General features: G+C 44.3%; 1 protein-coding gene across 1 annotated transcript in view; it reads left to right on the top strand.

Moving 5' to 3' along the window:
- LOC142301970 (CD5 antigen-like) overlaps window positions 1-19,375 on the top strand; it is a 31,872-nt gene extending 12,497 nt beyond the window's left edge. Inside the window, exons 3-5 of the mRNA XM_075343036.1 lie at window positions 7,238-7,555; window positions 13,167-13,484; window positions 19,238-19,375. Of these exons, the coding sequence (XP_075199151.1) occupies window positions 7,238-7,555; window positions 13,167-13,484; window positions 19,238-19,242 (641 nt within the window). The 3' untranslated portion in view covers window positions 19,243-19,375. The remainder of the gene's footprint in view (window positions 1-7,237; window positions 7,556-13,166; window positions 13,485-19,237) is intronic.
- Window positions 19,376-20,873: the final 1,498 nt, after the last annotated feature.

Genomic DNA, 20,873 nt, shown 5'->3' on the forward strand with positions numbered 1-20,873 from the left:
GTGCGCAGCATGGGGGATGGTGCACGATGGAGAGTGCGCAGCATGGGGGATGGAGCACGATGGAGAGTGCGCAGCATGGGGGATGGAGCACGATGGGGGGTGCGCAGCATGGGGGATGGAGCACAATGGGGGTGCGCAGCATGAAGGATGGAGCACGATGGGGGGTGCGCAGCATGAAGGATGGAGCACGATGGGAGGTGCGCAGCATGGGGGATGGAGCACGATGGGGAGTGCGCAGCATGGGGGATGGAGCACGATGGGGAGTGCGCAGCATGGGGGATGGAGCACGATGGGGGGTGCGCAGCATGGGGGATGGAGCACGATGGGGGGTGCGCAGCGTGGGGGATGGAGCACGATGGGGGGTGCGCAGCGTGGGGGATGGAGCACGATGGGGGGTGTGCAGCATGAGGGATGGAGCAGGATGGGGGGTGCGCAGCATGGGAGATGGAGCACGATGGGGGGTGCACACCTCCCCCCAAAACACACACACACACCGCCACACACGCACCGCACAACACACCACACACACACACACTGGGAACCACAAACACCGCCCTACACAGACACCCACACACACAGACAACGCCGCACACACACAACACCCAACACACAAACACAGCGGCACACACAAATATACACACATACCGCACAAAACACACATTGCACAAAACATATCTCCCCACAAAACACACACACGCACCCCACACCCACACAGACAACACTGCAGACACACAGCGCTCCACAAACAACGCAACACACACAACGCAACACACATACAACACCGCTCACACCCCCCGCCACACCCAGATAACACCCAGAACATTATTTGTGACATTACCTTGTCTAGAGCATATATGAATATCATGCATATTATGTTGGTCCTTACCACTGCCTGCACTAAAGATTGTTTATACTAATAAATAAAAAATTGAATTATATCTTATTGTGTGTCTGGGCTTCTATGATCGCCTTTTCTCCTTTCTTGTTCACATGTTCATGTGATTTGCCCTCACACGTAGTCCTATCTGATGATTAGATTGATGGACCAGACTCTTAGCATGAATATCACTCGCAGGGACACATGACCTCTCCTCAGGGCCATAACCCCTCCAATGCACCAAATACTGTACCGCCCCTCTGACAATACGGAAATCAAGTATTCTCTGTACCTCATACTCCAAGTTTCCTTCAACCAAAACAGGAGGAGGGGGGGCACTGACTGGGTGAATGGGGACACGATATAACTTGAGGAGGGACTTATGGAACACATTCGATATCTTAAAGGATGGGGGAGTTGCAGGCGGAAAGCTGTGGGATTAATTACCTCGATTATCTCATAGGGTCCAATAAATCTCGGACCCAGCTTAGCAGAAGGGACCTTGAGTTTAATATTCTGTGTTGATAACCATACCTTATCCCCAACTCCAAGGCTAGGGCCCTTGGAACGTCTCTTATTAGCAGAGGAGGCTTGACCAACCTTTGCCTTCTTCAAGTTCTCTTTCACTTCAGACCAGAAAGCCTTCAGTTTGTCCACAGTTGTTTCAGCCTCAGGAGTATCCACCACAGCGGAAGAAAAAGAACCAAAACGTGGATGCAACCCTAAATTGCAGAAAAAGGGGGTAGTCTTGATGGATTCCTGATACTGATTATTGATGGCAAACTCAGCTAGCGGCAGATATTCCACCCAGTCAGACTGACGGTCAGACACATAACACCGGAGATATTGTTCAAGGGTTTGATTGGAACGTTCAGTCTGACCATTGGTCTCTGGGTGGTAGGCAGATGAAAAAGATAGCTCTATTGTGGAGACACGGGGCTCAGTGGGTGCTCTCGTCCACTAAAACCCGCCGTCTTTAGAAAGACAGCATGGCTCAGGGCTCATCCCAACTGAACGCCGGCCTCCTTAACCGTGGGCGTAACACTACTCAGACAACACAGGGTGAGGGAACCACAATAATTAGACTTTATTGGATCCCCAAACAATTAACGGCACATAACCCATAACCAGCATAACACAAAAATGTAACAGGCAACAGAGTCTCACCCTTCCGCTGGCTCACCAGGGATTAGAATGTCCGTGCCTCAGAGGTTCCAGGGCTATTTACTCAAATCCAGCAGCACCCCGCTTTTGGCGGGCACCCACCGAGAAAAGAATAATGCCAGATTTAGGAAGCTGCGTGAGGTCTGCAAAGTCTGTATCAGGTGACTGAACTGTCCCAACCTGAGTGTCCTCCTTAGGTAGTCCTGGTATGATGTTACAATCCTGGCAGCCGGAGTCGAAATCCCTAGGCTGTGGATATGGTCTCCAACCGGCACCGGAGTCCCTAGATTGAAGCCATAAGATATACTGATCCTCTAGTCAGCTCCAAAGAGCTTAGACTGGATCCATCAGCATCCATCAACCTTCATCCCACTGGTGGCTTAAAGAAGTCCCTTTTATAGCCATAACCTTCCCTTAGGATACACTGCGTCCTCATCGATTGGTTGGACAAGATTGCTTCTCCCATTGGATGAAATTCAAGCTGCATGGAAAATGTTCATTTAAATGATGTGCATAGAAAGACTCAGTATATCTACATGGAGTCGGCAAGTCACCGACTAGACAATGGCTACTAAGGTAATTACATTAGCAATACACAACTACAATACAATGGTAACTGGAAAAGTCTGGAGAACAATACGTTTGGCTTTCAGTGGCCAACACATTTACATTGAGTCAACAAGAGTCTTGTAAAAACAATGAGGGACTTCTCCCCCGTCTATAGACAATCTATCATGCTGTCTGGCTGATTTTTAAGAAACTTTAACCCATGAGAGTCCATGTCGTCACATTCCTCCCCCTTCTTAATATTAGCCAGACATGATAGGCTTCCGATCATCCTTCTCCTCTTGACGGAATTGTCCTTTTTAATGGTGAGGTCAGCAACAGAGGCTTGCATCTATACACCTCCCCCTGATTACCTCCCCCAAGTTGAGCAGCCATATTGCAGACAAGCACTAAGGTGGGGTCCATGAGTTGGGCTTGCATACATTTCTTACTATCAATCTTCCCCCAGTCAATAGCCACAGTGTGGTTAGGCTTAGTCACAGTTCTTGGCTCAGAAGTTGATGCTGGAGACTGGGAATGCAAACCATCCCTGGAAAAGATGTTGGAAAGATCCCCATCAGGGTCCTGCTTGGCTTGGAGGTGGGTGATGGATGCTTCAAACTGACTGGATAGTCCTTGTCCTAGGTCATTCTCCAAAATGACTGGTGTGAGCAGGTAATTCACAAGCCCCACTTTCACTTCCCTTTGAGTGGTATCCGAAACAACAGGCTTGGTGGGGCCATCTATGAACCCCACTTCAACTTCCTCCTGGCTAGTCCCCGAAACAACAGGTGTGGGGAGGCTGTACATAAACTCCATATGGACCTCTTCCTGGTCAGACCCCAAAGTAACTGGTGTGGGGACGGTGTCCATAAGCTCCACATCAGCCTTGCTCTGGTCAGTCTCCACAATGACAGGTGTGGGGAGGCTGTTCACAAGTCTCACATCAACCTCTCCCTGGTCCTTTCCTGAAATAACTGGTGTGGGGACGGTGTCCATAAGCTCCACATCAGCCTTGCTCTGGTCAGTCTCCACAATGTCAGGTATGGGGAGGCTGTTCACAATCCCCACATCGATCACTTCCTGGTTGGTCCCCAAAATACCAGGTGTGGGGAGGCTGTCCACAAGCTCCACCTCGACCTCTCCCTGGTCGGTCCTTAGGTCCAACTGCACACATGCCAGAGGAATGTCTGAGCGCTGGCCCTCAGCCAGGGAGATGGATAATTGGGAATCTGGTACAGGGTCTTCTGGGGAAACAATAACTGGACTTACCAGGGTAATGGAGGAAACAGTGTCTCGTAGTCCCTGGCTCTTGACCGGCTGAGCTGATAGATGGGCTCCAAGCATGCGCCCTCGGTTTTGAAGACAATCTCTATCTATATGTCCATGGCGGCCACATGTATAACAGCGCCATAGATTGGGCGAGTCACAGGCCCTGTTTGTAGTCCTTTGTTTTGGCGCAGCTTCTGCTGGGTAGCGGGACCATCCTTCTCGAACTGCTGGTGCTAGCAGTACGGCAGCTGGAATCCCATAAACATATTCCAGAACCCAAGCCCTCTCTTCTCTTGAGGATCTAGGCCCCAATGCATCCAACAATGCTGTGGCTTGGGCCATTTTGGACAAAGTTGATTTCCGATTGTCACTAGATCCATGTTGTGGCACATAGTTTAAATCCTCTGGGTCAATATCGACGGGATCCTCATCGTCCTCTGCATCATTCTGGGCATCCCAACTGACTAATTTCTGGATCAAGTCTGACCGAGTCTCAGCGTTCCAGTAGATAATCTTTCGCCTCTGGCACAGATCCTGTAGCATCCATTTACTGCAGCGGTCGTAACTCCTCTCTTGTCCTTGTCCCATGGCTGAGCTGGTGGGGTTGGACATGGCAGCGTCCGAAACCTGAATGCCTCCCCTATGGCCTGCTGGGTATGCTTATGTGCCTCCCTGGTTGTTGAACCCTGTACGGTGTCCGAAAACACCAGTCCACTGCAGCTTTCCTGGGTAAACCAGGCTGAGTAGTATCCCACTGCTGCCACCAATTGTGGAGACACGGGGCTCAGTGGGTGCTCTCGTCCACTAAAACCCGCCACCTTTAGAAAGACAGCGTGGCTCAGGGCTCATCCCAACTGAACGCCGGCCTCCTTAACCGTGGGCGTAACACTACTCAGACAACACAGGGTGAGGGAACCACAATAATTAGACTTTATTGGATCCCCAAACAATTAACGGCACATAACCCATAACCAGCAAAACACAAAAATGTAACAGGCAACATAGTCTCACCCTTCCGCTGGCTCACCAGGGATTAGAATGTCCGTGCCTCAGAGGTTCCAGGCCTTTTTACTCAAATCCAGCAGCACCCCGCTTTTGGCGGGCACCCACCGAGAAAAGAATAATGCCAGATTTAGGAAGCTGTGTGAGGTCTGCAAAGTCTGTATCAGGTGACTGAACTGACTGTCCCAACCTGAGTGTCCTCCTTAGGTAGTCCTGGTATGATGTTACAATCCTGGCAGCCGGAGTCGAAATCCCTAGGCTGTGGATATGGTCTCCAACCGGCACCGGAGTCCCTAGATTGAAGCCATAAGATATCCTGATCCTCTAGTCAGCTCCAAAGAGCTTAGACTGGATCCATCAGCATCCATCAACCTTCATCCCCACTGGTGGCTTAAAGAAGTCCCTTTTATAGCCATAACCTTCCCTTAGGATACACTGCGTCCTCATCGATTGGTTGGACAAGATTGCTTCTCCCATTGGATGAATTTCAAGCTGCATGGATAATGTTCATTTAAATGATGTGCATAGAAAGACTCAGTATATCTACATGGAGTCGGCAAGTCACCGACTAGACAATGGCTACTAAGGTAATTACATTAGCAATACACAACTACAATACAATGGTTACTGGAAAAGTCTGGAGAACAATACGTTTGGCTTTCAGTGGCCAACACATTTACATTGAGTCAACAAGAGTCTTGTAAAAACAATGAGGGACTTCTCCCCGTCTATAGACAATCTATCATGCTGTCTGGCTGATTTTTAAGAAACTTTAACCCATGAGAGTCCATGTCGTCACATCTATATTGATCTTTTTACAAAACGCCCTCCAGAATTTCGAGACGAACTGTGTTCCTCGGTCAGAAACAATATTTTCCGGAACCCTGTGTAACCGCACAATATGCCTAATAAACAACTTACTAAGAGTTTCAGAATTGGGTAATCCGGACAGAGGAACGAAATGACACTGTTTGCTGAATCTATCCACTACTACCCAAATACAAGTCTTCCCTTCTGAGGGTGGAAGGTCAGTGATGAAGTCCATGGAGAGATGTGTCCAAGGCTTACTGGAGTAGGTAGGCTGGATGTTCTACACTGGGAGTGAAAGGGCCGGATGTTCTACACTGGGAGTGAAGGGGCCGGATGTTCTACACCGGGAGTAAAGGGGCCGGATGTTCTACACTGGGAGTGAAGGGGCTGGATGTTCTACACCGGGAGTGAAGAGACTGGATGTTCAACACTGGGAGTGAAGGGGCCAGATGTTCTACACTGGGAGTGAAGGGGCTGGATGTTCTACACTGGGAGTGAAGAGACTGGATGTTCAACACTGGGAGTGAAAGGGCTGGATATTATACACCGGGAGTGAAGGGACTGAATGTTCTACACTGGGCGTGAAGGGGCCGGATGTTCTACACCGGGAGTGAAGGGGCTGGATGTTCTACACCGGGAGTGAAGGGGCTGGATGTTCTACACCGGGAGTGAAGGGGCTGGATGTTCTACACCTGGAGTGAAGGGGCTGGATGTTCTACACCGGGAGTGAAGAGACTGGATGTTCTACACTGGGAGTGAAGGGGCCAGATGTTCTACACCGGGAGTGAAGAGACTGGATGTTCAACACTGGGAGTTAAGGGGCTGGATGTTCTACACCAGGAGTGAAGGGACTGGATGTTCTATACCGGGAGTGGAGAGACTGGAAGTTCTACACTGGGAGTGAAGGGCCTGGATGTTCTACACCGGGAGTGAAGGGGCTGGATGTTCTACACTGGGAGTGAAGGGGCTGGATGTTCTACACCGGGAGTGAAGACACTGGATGTTCTACACTGGGAGTGAAGGGGCTGGATGTTCTACACCGGGAGTGAAGGAGCTGGATGTTCTACACCGGGAGTGAAGGGGCTGGATGTTCTACACCAGGCATGAAGAGACTGGATGTTCTACACTGGGAGTGAAGGGGCTGGATGTTCTACACCGGGAGTGAAGGGGCTGGATGTTCTACACCAGGAGTGAAGGGACTGGATGTTCTACACTGGGAGTGAAGGGGCCGGATATTCTACACCGGGAATGAAGGGGCTGGATGTTCTACACCAAGGGCAATGGGGCTGGATATTTTTCATTACAGGTGAAATAAAAGCTCACACTCGTACATATTCAGCACATCCCATAAAAATGCACCAAAAAATACTAGCCCCCTAAACAAATAGAGAACAAATAGAGAACTCAAATTAGACCCCTAAACTATTACAGACCTCATAGCAGACCCTGTAAATTCAGACCAGATACTCCTTAGATTCCAACACTTGTATCCCAATAAGTTGTACCATTGTATACAGATGTGTCTAATAATGTCTCTGCTACAATTTATCTTCTTTTGGATTTTAGAAAACTTCCTGAAAGTCAAGCTGGTCAGTGGGAACAATCGCTGTGCTGGGAGACTGGAAGTGGAACAAGATGGAACATGGGCGACTGTGTGTGACTATAACTGGAACAAACTGAACTCCAAGGTGGTCTGTAAGCAGCTAAACTGTGGGTCTGCTAAGTCCACCATGCCTTGTGGTTGGCTAAAAAAAGGAAGCGGCGACATCTGGATGAATGAGGTGAAATGCAGCGGGGATGAGACGTCGCTGTCTGAATGTCCGGTGACCCTTCTGACAAAGCACAAGTGTTTCCACAAGCGAGACGTCTGGGTGATATGCAGAGGTAGGATGTCATTTTCCATTGCCTTATGTTACCATGTCCAGTTTGATTAGTTTTAATAAAGACAAAGTGTCAGATATAAATAGATATGAGATAAATACATTTGCAATCAAAATTATTTACCTCCTATTGCAAATTTGGTTTGTTACCAAATCTTACAAATTTTCTGCTGTTTCAATAGGGATGTGAAGCCAAACACTAGCATCTGACTGTTTTCATAATGAGTTGTATCCCATTTCTCAAGCACAATTGCCTCCGGGTCACTAATATTCTTGTGGTGCTGCTGCAACCGCCTCATTCACATCCAACCAAAGATTTTCTATGGGATTCAATTCATGTGACTGTGAAAGTCATTCCAGAATCTTTCAGGACTTCTTCGAAAACCAATCTAAATGAAGTGAAAGCTGCACACCAAATTCAGAGAAATATGAACAAGCATAACTGCTGAGGATTATGTGAAAAAAAAAAAAGATATTTAGCTAATGTATTGATCAATTCATTACTGCCCCATAACCACTTCACGGTAATCTCTTCTTTATGGGGTCCCTAACCAAATGTTACCTCTACATGCGGTTAAAACCTGCTCGTGTGCATGGGTACCTAACCAAATGTTACCTCTATGTGCAGTTTAAACCTGCTTGTGTATGGGAAGCAAGGGACCTGGCTATATAGGAAATTGAATAAACATGGCTAAAGGGCGGGACTGGGTTCTCAGACAGAAAAAAAACTCCATAACAATCAAGAAGACTGCTGGAACACCATTGTAAATGTGAGCAGAAGCTAGCCAAAAAATACACAATCCATGAATAAGAGATTACCGTGTAGTTGGTTATGGGGCAGTAATGAATTGATCAATACATTAGCTAAATATCTCTTTTTTTCAAATAATCATCAGCAGTTATGCAATGTCACATTTCAATGTTTTAAATTTTTCATATAGCTAGTTGTATTTTTCATTCCTTATGTATTATAAAGCAGTTATGCTTGTTCATATTTCTCTAAATTTGGTGTGCAGCTTTCACTTCATATAGATTGTGTATTTTTTTGGCTAGCACCCTGTTCACATTTACAATGGTCTTCCAGCAGTCTTTTTGATTGTTCTTTGAAAACTAAGTCATCACTGAGCCTCCTCCATGCATTACTGTAGGAGTTACTGAGCCTCTGCCTTGCTTCATTGTAGGCAACACTGAGCCTCCACCATGCATTACTGTAGGCATTACTGAGCCTCCACCATGCTTCACTGTAGGCATTACTGAACTTCCACAATGCTTCACTGTAGGCATCACCGAGCCTCCACAATTCTTCATTGTAGGCATCACCGAGCCTCCACAATGCTTCAATGTAGGCATCACCGAGCCTCCACAATTCTTCATTGTAGGCATCACTGATCCTCCCCCATGCTTCATTGTAGGCATCACCGAGTCTCCGCCATGCCTTACTGTTGGCATTACTGAGCTTCCACAATGTTTCACTATAGGCATCACTGAGCCTCCACAAGGTTTCACTGTAGGCATCACTGTGCCTCAGTCATGCTTTACTGTAAGCATGACTGAGCTTCAGTCATGCTTTATTGTAGGCATGACTGAGCCTCTGCCTTGCTTCACTGTAGGCATTACTGAGCCCCCACCATGCTTCACTGAAGACATCTCCAAGTCTCCGCAATGCTTCACTGAAGGCATCACCAAGCCTCCGCCATGCTTCACTTTAGGCATCACCGAGCCACCACAATTCTTCACTGTAGGCATACCTATGTCACCAACAGCCGGGGGAGTCACTCAGATATCCCGCAGCTGTTCACTAATTTGTCACAAACACGACTACTCTCTAGTGCCCCCCCTTGTCAGCAGGCCAGTTTTGGTACTGCAGGCCAATGTATAAAATGAGGCTGCTGAGCTAATAATGTCAAATATTGGAGATTTCACACCAATGAACTCCAATACTTCTATGCAATAATAATTATGCTGCCACCACCCAGACTTTCTACAGGTAGCTGGGGACCCGTTTCAGATAGCAGAAGGCTTTTCGGACGGGTTTGGGTTCGTATATAGAACAGAAGGAAACAAACTATTGAATTTTATATATTTAATCCGAAAATAGGCAGTGTTTAAAAAAAATATACAAGAATTTACAAAAGGGAACAATACAGATACAGTATAGACAGTTACATAAAAATAAAAGGTATAAACGTGAAACTTACTAAACTCGTGCCACAGATGTGACGTCCGAATTTAGGGAGGGAGGGGCTCCAAGAGAAGAAGATGGTAGAAAGACGGCCAGCATCACCACTTACTGATGCCCTCCAATACTGACTCCCCCCATCAAGAGCTAATCGCTCTTATGCCCTCAGGTAACCCCCCTCTCTGTAACCTTGTGGCGCCCTGGACAAGCCAGGGGCCACAGAGAACAACACCAACACACCCCACACTCCCGGTCAGGCACACCAAAGTCAGACACAAAATCCTTGTTGCCTTCCTCCAGGGGCTGATGATCACACCAGGGGGAGGGCCAGGCGGTTGGTCCCGCCCACCGAGAAGTTCACAGTCCTGGAGGCGGGAAAAGCAGACAGATGAGTTTTGGAGGTGAAAGTGAGAGGAAGGAAAGTGGTAGTGGAGCAACTAACTAACAGCGTCCGGGTGTGTGGCCCGGGCGGTACAGCAAGGTTGGCAGACGGTGGTGACCGTCTGCAGGAGAAGCCTATCCGAGTTTACCGTAAGGACCGTGGACGGGCGGTGGCCCAGCGGTACCGGACCGGTACACAAAGAGAAGTCAGCACAATCTGGCAGGGGCTTACGGACCCCGGCAAGGCTAGGAGTCGCCGTGAATTTGCCGAATTCGTTAGTGAAGGGAACCTCCTAGGTTTCCCAACAGCCAAAGCCCGACAGAAGGCAACAGTCCAACCAATAGAGGGAGACACCGCCACCGCCAAGGCAACCGTTTCTCAGGGCCAGAGCCTGCGGGCAAAAGGGGCTCCTCCAGCCCATATCCAAGCTGGGGAGCGGGTTACCAGTGGGAACCCATCGGAACCATCTATCGTACATAGGTACAGGGAAAGGCAGTCACCATCAACCTGCCGGGAAAGACAACACCACAGCCGTCAGTGGGACCCGTCCATCCAGCCGTTTGTTTTACCGAGAACTGTGTCCTCATCATTGGCTGAGTGAGTACCACCGTGCCGTGCGGCACAGCGCTGCCCCCACGACCCTGCACCTCACCAGGCCCCGTAACCCGCCTGCCATCCATCCCTACCTCATCACCGGGCCCCGGGACCATCAACCCCCTACCCATGGAGGGGAGAACTAACATCAAAGCTGCTCCCTGTCACCGCTCCCGGGATCCCCGTCCAGAGCAGAGGTGGTGTCACAACTTCACCACAACCGTGGGTGGCGTCACGGACAATAATCAAATCCCCACAATCAAAACTCCCCTTTTCACTCACGGGCGAGGAACGCCGCTCGAGTCCCCGAGATCCGGCCCACCGCTCGAGCCACCACCGAGCAGCGGCAGCAGCCGGACCCGAGCAGTGGGAGAGCGCAGCGTCCCCTCCTCCGCCCGCGACAACCTCATTTTACAGTCTCTTGTGGGCTGTGTCAAGAGTGTCACAAAGTTCTTTAATTCTAGCTTTTCACATATCTTTGCCCCTTTTATATCTCGATTTTACATTTACATAGATACCAAACACAATGCATCTAGCATGATTTTACTGGCCAGTACTAATTTGTCATGATACCAGCGATCTCCCAGTCACAAGAAGTTGGAGTGTTACCTTTATTTTACAATTTTCAATTTGATAGATAGGTACAGTTAGGTCCAGAAATATTTGGACAGTGACACAATTTTCGCGAGTTGGGCTCTGCATGCCACCACATTGGATTTGAAATGAAACCTCTACAACAGAATTCAAGTGCAGATTGTAACGTTTAATTTGAAGGTTTGAACAAAAATATCTGATAGAAATTGTAGGAATTGTACACATTTCTTTACAAACACTCCACATTTTAGGAGGTCAAAAGTAATTGGACAAATAAACCAAACCCAAACAAAATATTTTTATTTTCAATATTTTGTTGCGAATCCTTTGGAGGCAATCACTGCCTTAAGTCTGGAACCCATGGACATCACCAAACGCTGGGTTTCCTCCTTCTTAATGCTTTGCCAGGCCTTTACAGCTGCAGCCTTCAGGTCTTGCTTGTTTGTGGGTCTTTCCGTCTTAAGTCTGGATTTGAGCAAGTGAAATGCATGCTCAATTGGGTTAAGATCTGGTGATTGACTTGGCCATTGCAGAATGTTCCACTTTTTTGCACTCATGAACTCCTGGGTAGCTTTGGCTGTATGCTTGGGGTCATTGTCCATCTGTACTATGAAGCGCCATCCGATCAACTTTGCGGCATTTGGCTGAATCTGGGCTGAAAGTATATCCCGGTACACTTCAGAATACATCCGGCTACTCTTGTCTGCTGTTATGTCATCAATAAACACAAGTGACCCAGTGCCATTGAAAGCCATGCATGCCCATGCCATCACGTTGCCTCCACCATGTTTTACAGAGGATGTGGTGTGCCATGGATCATGTGCCGTTCCCTTTCTTCTCCAAACTTTTTTCTTCCCATCATTCTGGTACAGGTTGATCTTTGTCTCATCTGTCCATAGAATACTTTTCCAGAACTGAGCTGGCTTCATGAGGTGTTTTTCAGCAAATTTAACTCTGGCCTGTCTATTTTTGGAATTGATGAATGGTTTGCATCTAGATGTGAACCCTTTGTATTTACTTTCATGGAGTCTTCTCTTTACTGTTGACTTAGAGACAGATACACCTACTTCACTGAGAGTGTTCTGGACTTCAGTTGATGTTGTGAACGGGTTCTTCTTCACCAAAGAAAGTATGCGGCGATCATCCACCACTGTTGTCATCCGTGGACGCCCAGGTCTTTTTGAGTTCCCAAGCTCACCAGTCAATTCCTTTTTTCTCAGAATGTACCCGACTGTTGATTTTGCTACTCCAAGCATGTCTGCTATCTCTCTGATGGATTTTTTCTTTTTTTTCAGCCTCAGGATGTTCTGCTTCACCTTAATTGAGAGTTCCTTAGACCGCATGTTGTCTGGTCACAGCAACAGCTTCCAAATGCAAAACCACACATCTGTCATCAACCCCAGACCTTTTAACTACTTCATTGATTACAGGTTAACGAGGGAGACGCCTTCAGAGTTAATTGCAGCCCTTAGAGTCCCTTGTCCAATTACTTTTGGTCCCTTGAAAAAGAGGAGGCTATGCATTACAGAGCTATGATTCCTAGACCCTTTCTCCGATTTGGATGTGAAAACTCTCATATTGCAGCTGGGAGTGTGCACTTTCAGCCCATATTATATATATAATTGTATTTCTGAACATGTTTTGTAAACAGCTAAAATAACAAAACTTGTGTCAGTGTCCAAATATTTCTGGACCTAACTGTATATAGATATAGATAGATAGATAGATAGATAGATAGATAGATAGATAGGTATATAGATATAGATAGAATACTCCTCAATGTTCTATATTTTCAATTATTTGTTATGATTTTATTTCTGAATTTCCTACTACGTCCATATTTATAAATCTTTCTCATTTTATCAGAGCCTTTCGAGGTCAGATTAGTGGACGGGCCCAGCAGATGCATTGGAAGGTTGGAGGTCTATCACGATGGGCTGTGGGGAAGTGTGTGTGATGACCTTTGGGATGACCGGGACGCCAACGTTACATGCAGTCAGATGGGATGTGGATCCTGCCAGCCGCACAAACCAGGGAGGAAGAGGTTTGGTAAATCGAGGGGCAAAATTTTGTTAGATGATGTCCAGTGCAACGGAAATGAACCATCACTGGAAAAATGCACCCATCGAATGTGGTCCTACCATGATTGTACCCATGAGGAGGACGTGAGTGTGTACTGCACAGGTGGGTCTACTGAGTATTCCTTCTTTGGTTGAAAGCATATCCATAAGATGTAAGATGGTGGTGGTCACATACCCAAGCGACCTCTTTCCCTTTGTACTGCTTTGTCTATTCTTGTGCAGGCACTGAACATTTTCTGAACCTACTGAGTGCAGTTATAGGAAGCTGTGAATACGCTGGATGTCTTCATCTACTATTCAGTGCTTAAAAAGGAATAGAGGCAATATTATATAGCAATATAACTACTATAATACTGCTCCTATGTACAAGAATATAACTACTATAATACTGCCCCTATGTACAAGAATATAACTACTATAATACTGCCCCTATGTGCAAGAATATAACTACTATAATACTGCCCCCTATGTACAAGAATATAATTACTATAATACTGTCCCCTACGTACAAGAATATAACTACTATAATACTGCCCCTATTCACAAGAATATAACTACTATAATACTGGCCCCTATATACAAGAATATAACTACTATAATACTGCTCACTATATACAAGAATATAACTACTATAATACTGCCCCTATGTACAAGAATATAACTACAATACTGCCCCTATGTAAAAGAATATAATTACAATACTGCCCCCTATGTACAAGAATATAACTACTATAATACTGCTCTTATGTACAAGAATATAACTACTATAATACTGCCCCTATGTACAAGAATATAACTACTATAATACTGCCCCTATGCACAAAAATATAACTACTATAATACTGCACCTAATTACAAGAATATAGCTACGATAATACTGCCCCAAGTACAAGAATATGACTACTATAATACTGCTCTCTATGTACAAGAATATAACTACTATAATACTGCTCTCTATGTACAAGAATATAACTACTATAATACTGCTCTCTATGTACAAGAATATAACTACTATAATACTGCTCCCTATGTACAAGAATATAACTACTATAATACTGCTCTCTATGTACAAGGATATAACTACTATAATACTGATCTCTATCTACAAGAATATAACTACTATAATACTGCCCTATATACAAGAATACTGCAGAACTCCTATAATACTGATCTTATGTACAGGAATATTATAATACAACCGCTATGTAAGAGTACAAATAGTTTAATACTGCTCCTGTGTATAATAATATAACGATTCAAATCTAACCCCTATGTACATGAAGGCATTACATAACATTTAGTTGGAATTGGAAATATTGTCTATGGCAAAAGGAAGTGACAGCTGGCAATTTAGTAATATCATCACACTGCTCAGTGTATATAGATTTCTCAAGACTGAACAAGAAATACTTACACATTGCTAAATTAAAATATTACCAAAGAAAGAATTCTCCAGGGAGCAGCACACCATCCAAATCTGATTAGATAATCCAGAACACTGGTAATAGGCAAAGTCCAAAGGATGTGAAAACTGTAAATATAGGAAAAATTAGAACAACAGCCATATTATATTTCATATGGATTATATTCCGCATTATCTAAAAGGGGTATTCTCAAGTTAATTCTTGGCCAGCTCATAGTTCTGCAGTCTCCTTGCTCCAAGATTATCTAATAGGACAACTATAATATTGCCCCTATGTACAAGAATATAACTACTATAATACTGCCCCTATGTACAAGAATATAACTACTATAATACTGCCGCCTATGTACAAGAATATAACTACTATAATACTGCCCCTATGTACAAGAATATAACTACTATAATACTGCCCCCTATGTACAAGAATATAACTACTATAATAATGCTCCTATGTACAAGAATATAACTACTATAATACTGCTCCTATGTACAAGAATATAACTACTATAATACTGCTCCCTATGTACAAGAATATAACTACTATAATACTGCCCCCTATGTACAAGAATATAACTACTATAATAATGCTCCTATGTGCAAGAATATAACTACTATAATACTGTCTTTATATACAAGAATATAACTACTATAATACTGCTCCTGTGTACAAGAATATAATTACTATAATACTGTCCCCTACGTACAAGAATATAATTACTATAATCAGGGCCGGCGTCAGCACCCGGCATACCCGGGCAAATGCCGGGGCCCTGGAGAGCCGGGGGGGGGCCCACTCGGCCTCGTCAGCTCTGGTGCACCTTGGCCGGGGCCCACTCTCCTTAGTTCTGCGGTCCCCGGGCCGAGTTCCGGGGACCGCAGTCCTCGGCAGGAATCTGCGGCGCCGTCTCTTTAAGGCGCGCAGACTTCCTGGTTTGAACTTCATCTGTGGGCGGAGCTACAGACCGGCATCCTGCTCAGTCCCACAGATGAGAGTTGCAGTGCCAGCCAGCGACCCCCAGCACAGCGTGTCCCTCCGGCGCTGTGTGGGCCCCCTCTCCACCGTGACCTGCGCAGTATGTGCCCTCCCCAACCCCGATTTATGCCCCCCCCCCGGAGCCGCGCGTGTCTGTCTCTGTCTGTATGTAGCAGAGCTAGGTGTGTATGTATATAGCAGAACTATGTGTGTATGTATATAGCAGAGCTAGGTGTGTATGTATATAGCAGAGCTAGGTGTGTATGTATATAGCAGAGCTAGGTGTGTATGTATATAGCAGAGCTAGGTGTGTATGTATATAGCAGAGCTAGGTGTGTATGTATATAGCAGAGCTAGGTGTGTATGTATATAGCAGAGCTAGGTGTGTATGTATATAGCAGAGCTATGTGTGTATGTATATAGCAGAGCTATGTGTGTATGTATATAGCAGAGCTAGGTGTGTATGTATATAGCAGAGCTAGGTGTGTATGTATATAGCAGAGCTATGTGTGTATGTATATAGCAGAGCTAGGTGTGTATGTATATAGCAGAGCTATGTGTGTATGTATATAGCAGAGCTATGTGTGTATGTATATAGCAGAGCTAGGTGTGTATGTATATAGCAGAGCTAGGTGTGTATGTATATAGCAGAGCTAGGTGTGTATGTATATAGCAGAGCTAGGTGTGTATGTATATAGCAGAGCTAGGTGTGTATGTATATAGCAGAGCTAGGTGTGTATGTATATAGCAGAGCTATGTGTGTATGTATATAGCAGAGCTAGGTGTGTATGTATATAGCAGAGCTAGGTGTGTATGTATATAGCAGAGCTAGGTGTGTATGTATATAGCAGAGCTAGGTGTGTATGTATATAGCAGAGCTATGTGTGCATGTATATAGCAGAGCTATGTGTGTATGTAGCAGAGCTATGTGTGTATGTATGTGGCAGAGCTATGTGTGTATGTAGCAGAGCTATGTGTGTATGTATATAGCAGAGCTATGTATGTAGCAGAGCTATGTATGTAGCAGAGCTATGTGTGCATGTATATAGCAGAGCTATGTGTGTATGTATGTGGCAGAGCTGTGTGCATGTATATAGCAGAGCTATGTGTGTATGTATGTGGCAGAGCTATGTGTGTATGTATGTAGCAGCGCTGTGTCTGTATGTATGTATCCAGCAGAGCTGTGTGTGTTTGTCTGTATGCATGTATGATGTGTATCTATGTATGTCAGTGTATATGACTGTATAGATGTGTCAGTTCTATATGTATTTTTGTGAGTTTGTCGTTAAATATGTATATGTATGTGTACGTATGTGTGTCTGCGTGTGGATGGGGCCCACTGGGACTCTTCCGCCCGGGGCCCACAAAAAACTGGAGCCGGCCCTGACTATAATACTGGCCCTATTCACAAGAATATAACTATTATAATACTGGCCCCTATGTACAAGAATATAACTACTATAATACTGCCCCTATGTACAAGAATATAACTACTATAATACTGCCCCTATGTACAAGAATATAACTACTATAATACTGCCCCTATGTACAAGAATATAACTACTATAATACTGCCCCCTATGTACAAGAATATAACTACTATAATACTGCTCCTATGTACAAGAATATAGCTACTATAATACTGCTCACTATATACAAGAATATAACTACTATAATACTGCTCCTATGCACAAGAATATAACTACTATAATACTGTTCCTTTGTACAAGAATATAACTACTATAATACTGCTCCTTTGTACAAGAATATAACTACTATAATACTGCCCCTATTTACAAGAATATAACTACTATAATCTATAATAATGCTCCTATGTACAAGAATATACCTACTGTAATACTGCCCCTATGTACAAGAATATAACTACTATAATACTGCCCCCTATGTACAAGAATATAACTACTATAATAATGCTCCTATGTGCAAGAATATAACTACTATAATACTGTCTTTATATACAAGAATATAACTACTATAATACTGCTCCTGTGTACAAGAATATAATTACTATAATACTGTCCCCTACGTACAAGAATATAATTACTATAATACTGGCCCTATTCACAAGAATATAACTATTATAATACTGGCCCCTATGTACAAGAATATAACTACTATAATACTGGCCCCTATGTACAAGAATATAACTACTATAATACTGCCCCTATGTACAAGAATATAACTACTATAATACTGCCCCCTATGTACAAGAATATAACTACTATAATACTGCTCCTATGTACAAGAATATAGCTACTATAATACTGCTCACTATATACAAGAATATAACTACTATAATACTGCTCCTATGCACAAGAATATAACTACTATAATACTGTTCCTTTGTACAAGAATATAACTACTATAATACTGCTCCTTTGTACAAGAATATAACTACTATAATACTGCCCCTATTTACAAGAATATAACTACTATAATCTATAATAATGCTCCTATGTACAAGAATATACCTACTGTAATACTGCCCCTATGTACAAGAATATAACTACTATAATACTGCTCTTATGTACAAGAATATAACTGCTATAATACTGCTCCTATGTACAAGAATATAACTACTATAATACTGTCCCTATATGCAAGAATATAACTACTATAATACTGCCCCCTATGTACAAGAATATAACTACTATAATACTGCCGCCTATGTACAAGAATATAACTACTATAATACTGCCCCCTATGTACAAGAATATAACTACTATAATAATGCTCCTATGTGTAAGAATATAACTACTATAATACTGCTCCATATACAAGAATATAGCTACTATAATACTGCTCCTATGTACAAGAATATAACTACTATAATACTGCCCCCTATGTACAAGAATATAACTACTATAATAATGCTCCTATGTGTAAGAATATAACTACTATAATACTGCTCCATATACAAGAATATAGCTACTATAATACTGCCCCTATGTACATGAATATAATTACTATAATACTGTCTTTATATACAAGAATATAACTACTATAATACTGCCCCCTATGTACAAGAATATAACTGCTATCATACTGCTCCATATACAAGAATATAGCTACTATAATACTGCTCCTATGTACAAGAATATAACTACTATAATACTTCTTTTATGTACAAGAATATAACTACGATAATACTGCCTCCTATGTACAAGAATACAACTATTATAATAATACTCCTATGTACAAGAATATAACTGCTATAATACTGCTCCATATACAAAAATATAGCTACTATATTACTGCTCCTGTGTACAAGCTATAACTACTATAATACTGCTCCCTATGTACAAGAGTATAACTACTATAATACTGCTCCTACATGCAAGAATTTTATTGTAATGTTCTTAATATGATTATTTCAATGAATACAATGATACAGATTCTTTAAGTTTTTGTCAGATCTGTAAACCTCAATATCTTACAGGATGAAGAAAAAGACGTCTTCTCACATATTCCTCATGTGCTGGAGGTCTATGAAGCTTTTAATTCCAATAAAATGTCTTTTTAATCTTTATATTTTGTTGATCATGCACATTTATATATATAAACAGCAATGAATTAATGTCCTTGTACTTTTATATTTACTTAATACTAGTTGTAGTACCCGGGTGTTGCCCAGGATAGTAACTGTCTCTCTGTCAGTCTCTGTCTGTCTGTCTGTCTCTGTGTGTCTGTCTGTGTCTATCTCTCTGTCTGTCTCTGTATCAGTCTCTCTATCTCTGTGTCTCTGTATCTGTCTGTCTCTGTGCCTGTCTGTCTCTCTCTATCTCTATTTCTGTCTGTCTGTCTCTATCTCTATGTCTGTCTGTCTGTCTGTCTCTATCTCTGTCTCTATCTCCGTGTCTGTCTCTATCTCCGTGTCTGTCTCTTTCCCCGTGTCTGTCTCTTTCCCCGTGTCTGTCTCTTTCCCCGTGTCTGACTCTTTCCCCCATCTGACTCTTTCCCCATCTGACTCTTTCCCCGTCTGACTCTTTCCCAGTCTGTCTCTCTCTATCTCCATGTCTGTCTCTTTCCCCGTGTCTGACTCTTTCCCTGTCTGTCTCTTTCCCTTTCTGTCTCTTTCCCCATCTGTCTTTGTCTGTCTCTCTGTCTCTTTCCTTGTCTGCCTCTATCTGTCTCTTTCCCCGTGTGTCTTTCTGTCTGTCTTTTTTTTCCTGTCTCTGTCTATCTGTCTGTTTTTCTCTGTCTCTTTCCCTGTTTGCCTCTTTCTCTGTCTGTGCCTGTGTAGGGGTGGGCAGACCCCTACAAAGGAAACATAGTCATCCGGAAATGTTAGTGTTGTTTTAATAAAAATGTTTTACTGATATTGTATTGTGTTAGGGCACCCCCTAGTGGCCGGGTGGGACGGCTGTCGCCACAGGGAACGAGGAGGAGCCGGCAGAAACCAGGGGAAGATAAAAAGTGTGTGTGGGGTAGAAAGTGGCAGTTGGGCCCGGGAGGAGCGAGTGAACAACAAGGGGCAGAGTATGGGAGCTGAATTGATAGGGGACGCCGGAGAAGACAGGAGGAGACGGAACCTCAGCGAGTGAAGCAGCCGGTGTGGGTCCGGCCTGTGGGTAGCTGTTAGTGGGAGCCCGGCGAAGTGGAGTAACCGGTCACACCCCACTGGAGGGTACGTCAGGGCAGGTTGTCCCCCAGCTCAAGCAAGTGTACCCGGTATCCATAACTGCACTGTTTGTTTTCTGGAGAAGAAGTGTGAAAATAAAACATGTCGTTTATTTGCATTGAACCCTGCCTGGAATGTGTTTATGCGCCGGATGATCGTTACACCACCACACTCTGCCCCACCAAGTTAGTTCCCGACCTTGAAGTAGTGATGGAGCCAGGGGAGAGCCTTGAATCTACAAAGGCCACGACTACAAGGCCGGAGGCCCCCCTGGCACCTCATTACACCTGTCTGTCTGTCTGTCTCTGTCTGTCAGTCTCTCAGTCTGTGTCTGTCTCTGTCTGTCTGTCTCTCAGTCTGTCACTGTCTGTGTCTATCTCCCCACCGACATCATATTACCTCACACATAAGCTTCTTATACTATGACTGTCCTTTGTTCCTATAGAAACCAATC

Source organism: Anomaloglossus baeobatrachus, chromosome 1 (assembly GCF_048569485.1).
Source record: "Anomaloglossus baeobatrachus isolate aAnoBae1 chromosome 1, aAnoBae1.hap1, whole genome shotgun sequence".
NCBI lineage: Eukaryota > Metazoa > Chordata > Amphibia > Anura > Aromobatidae > Anomaloglossus > Anomaloglossus baeobatrachus.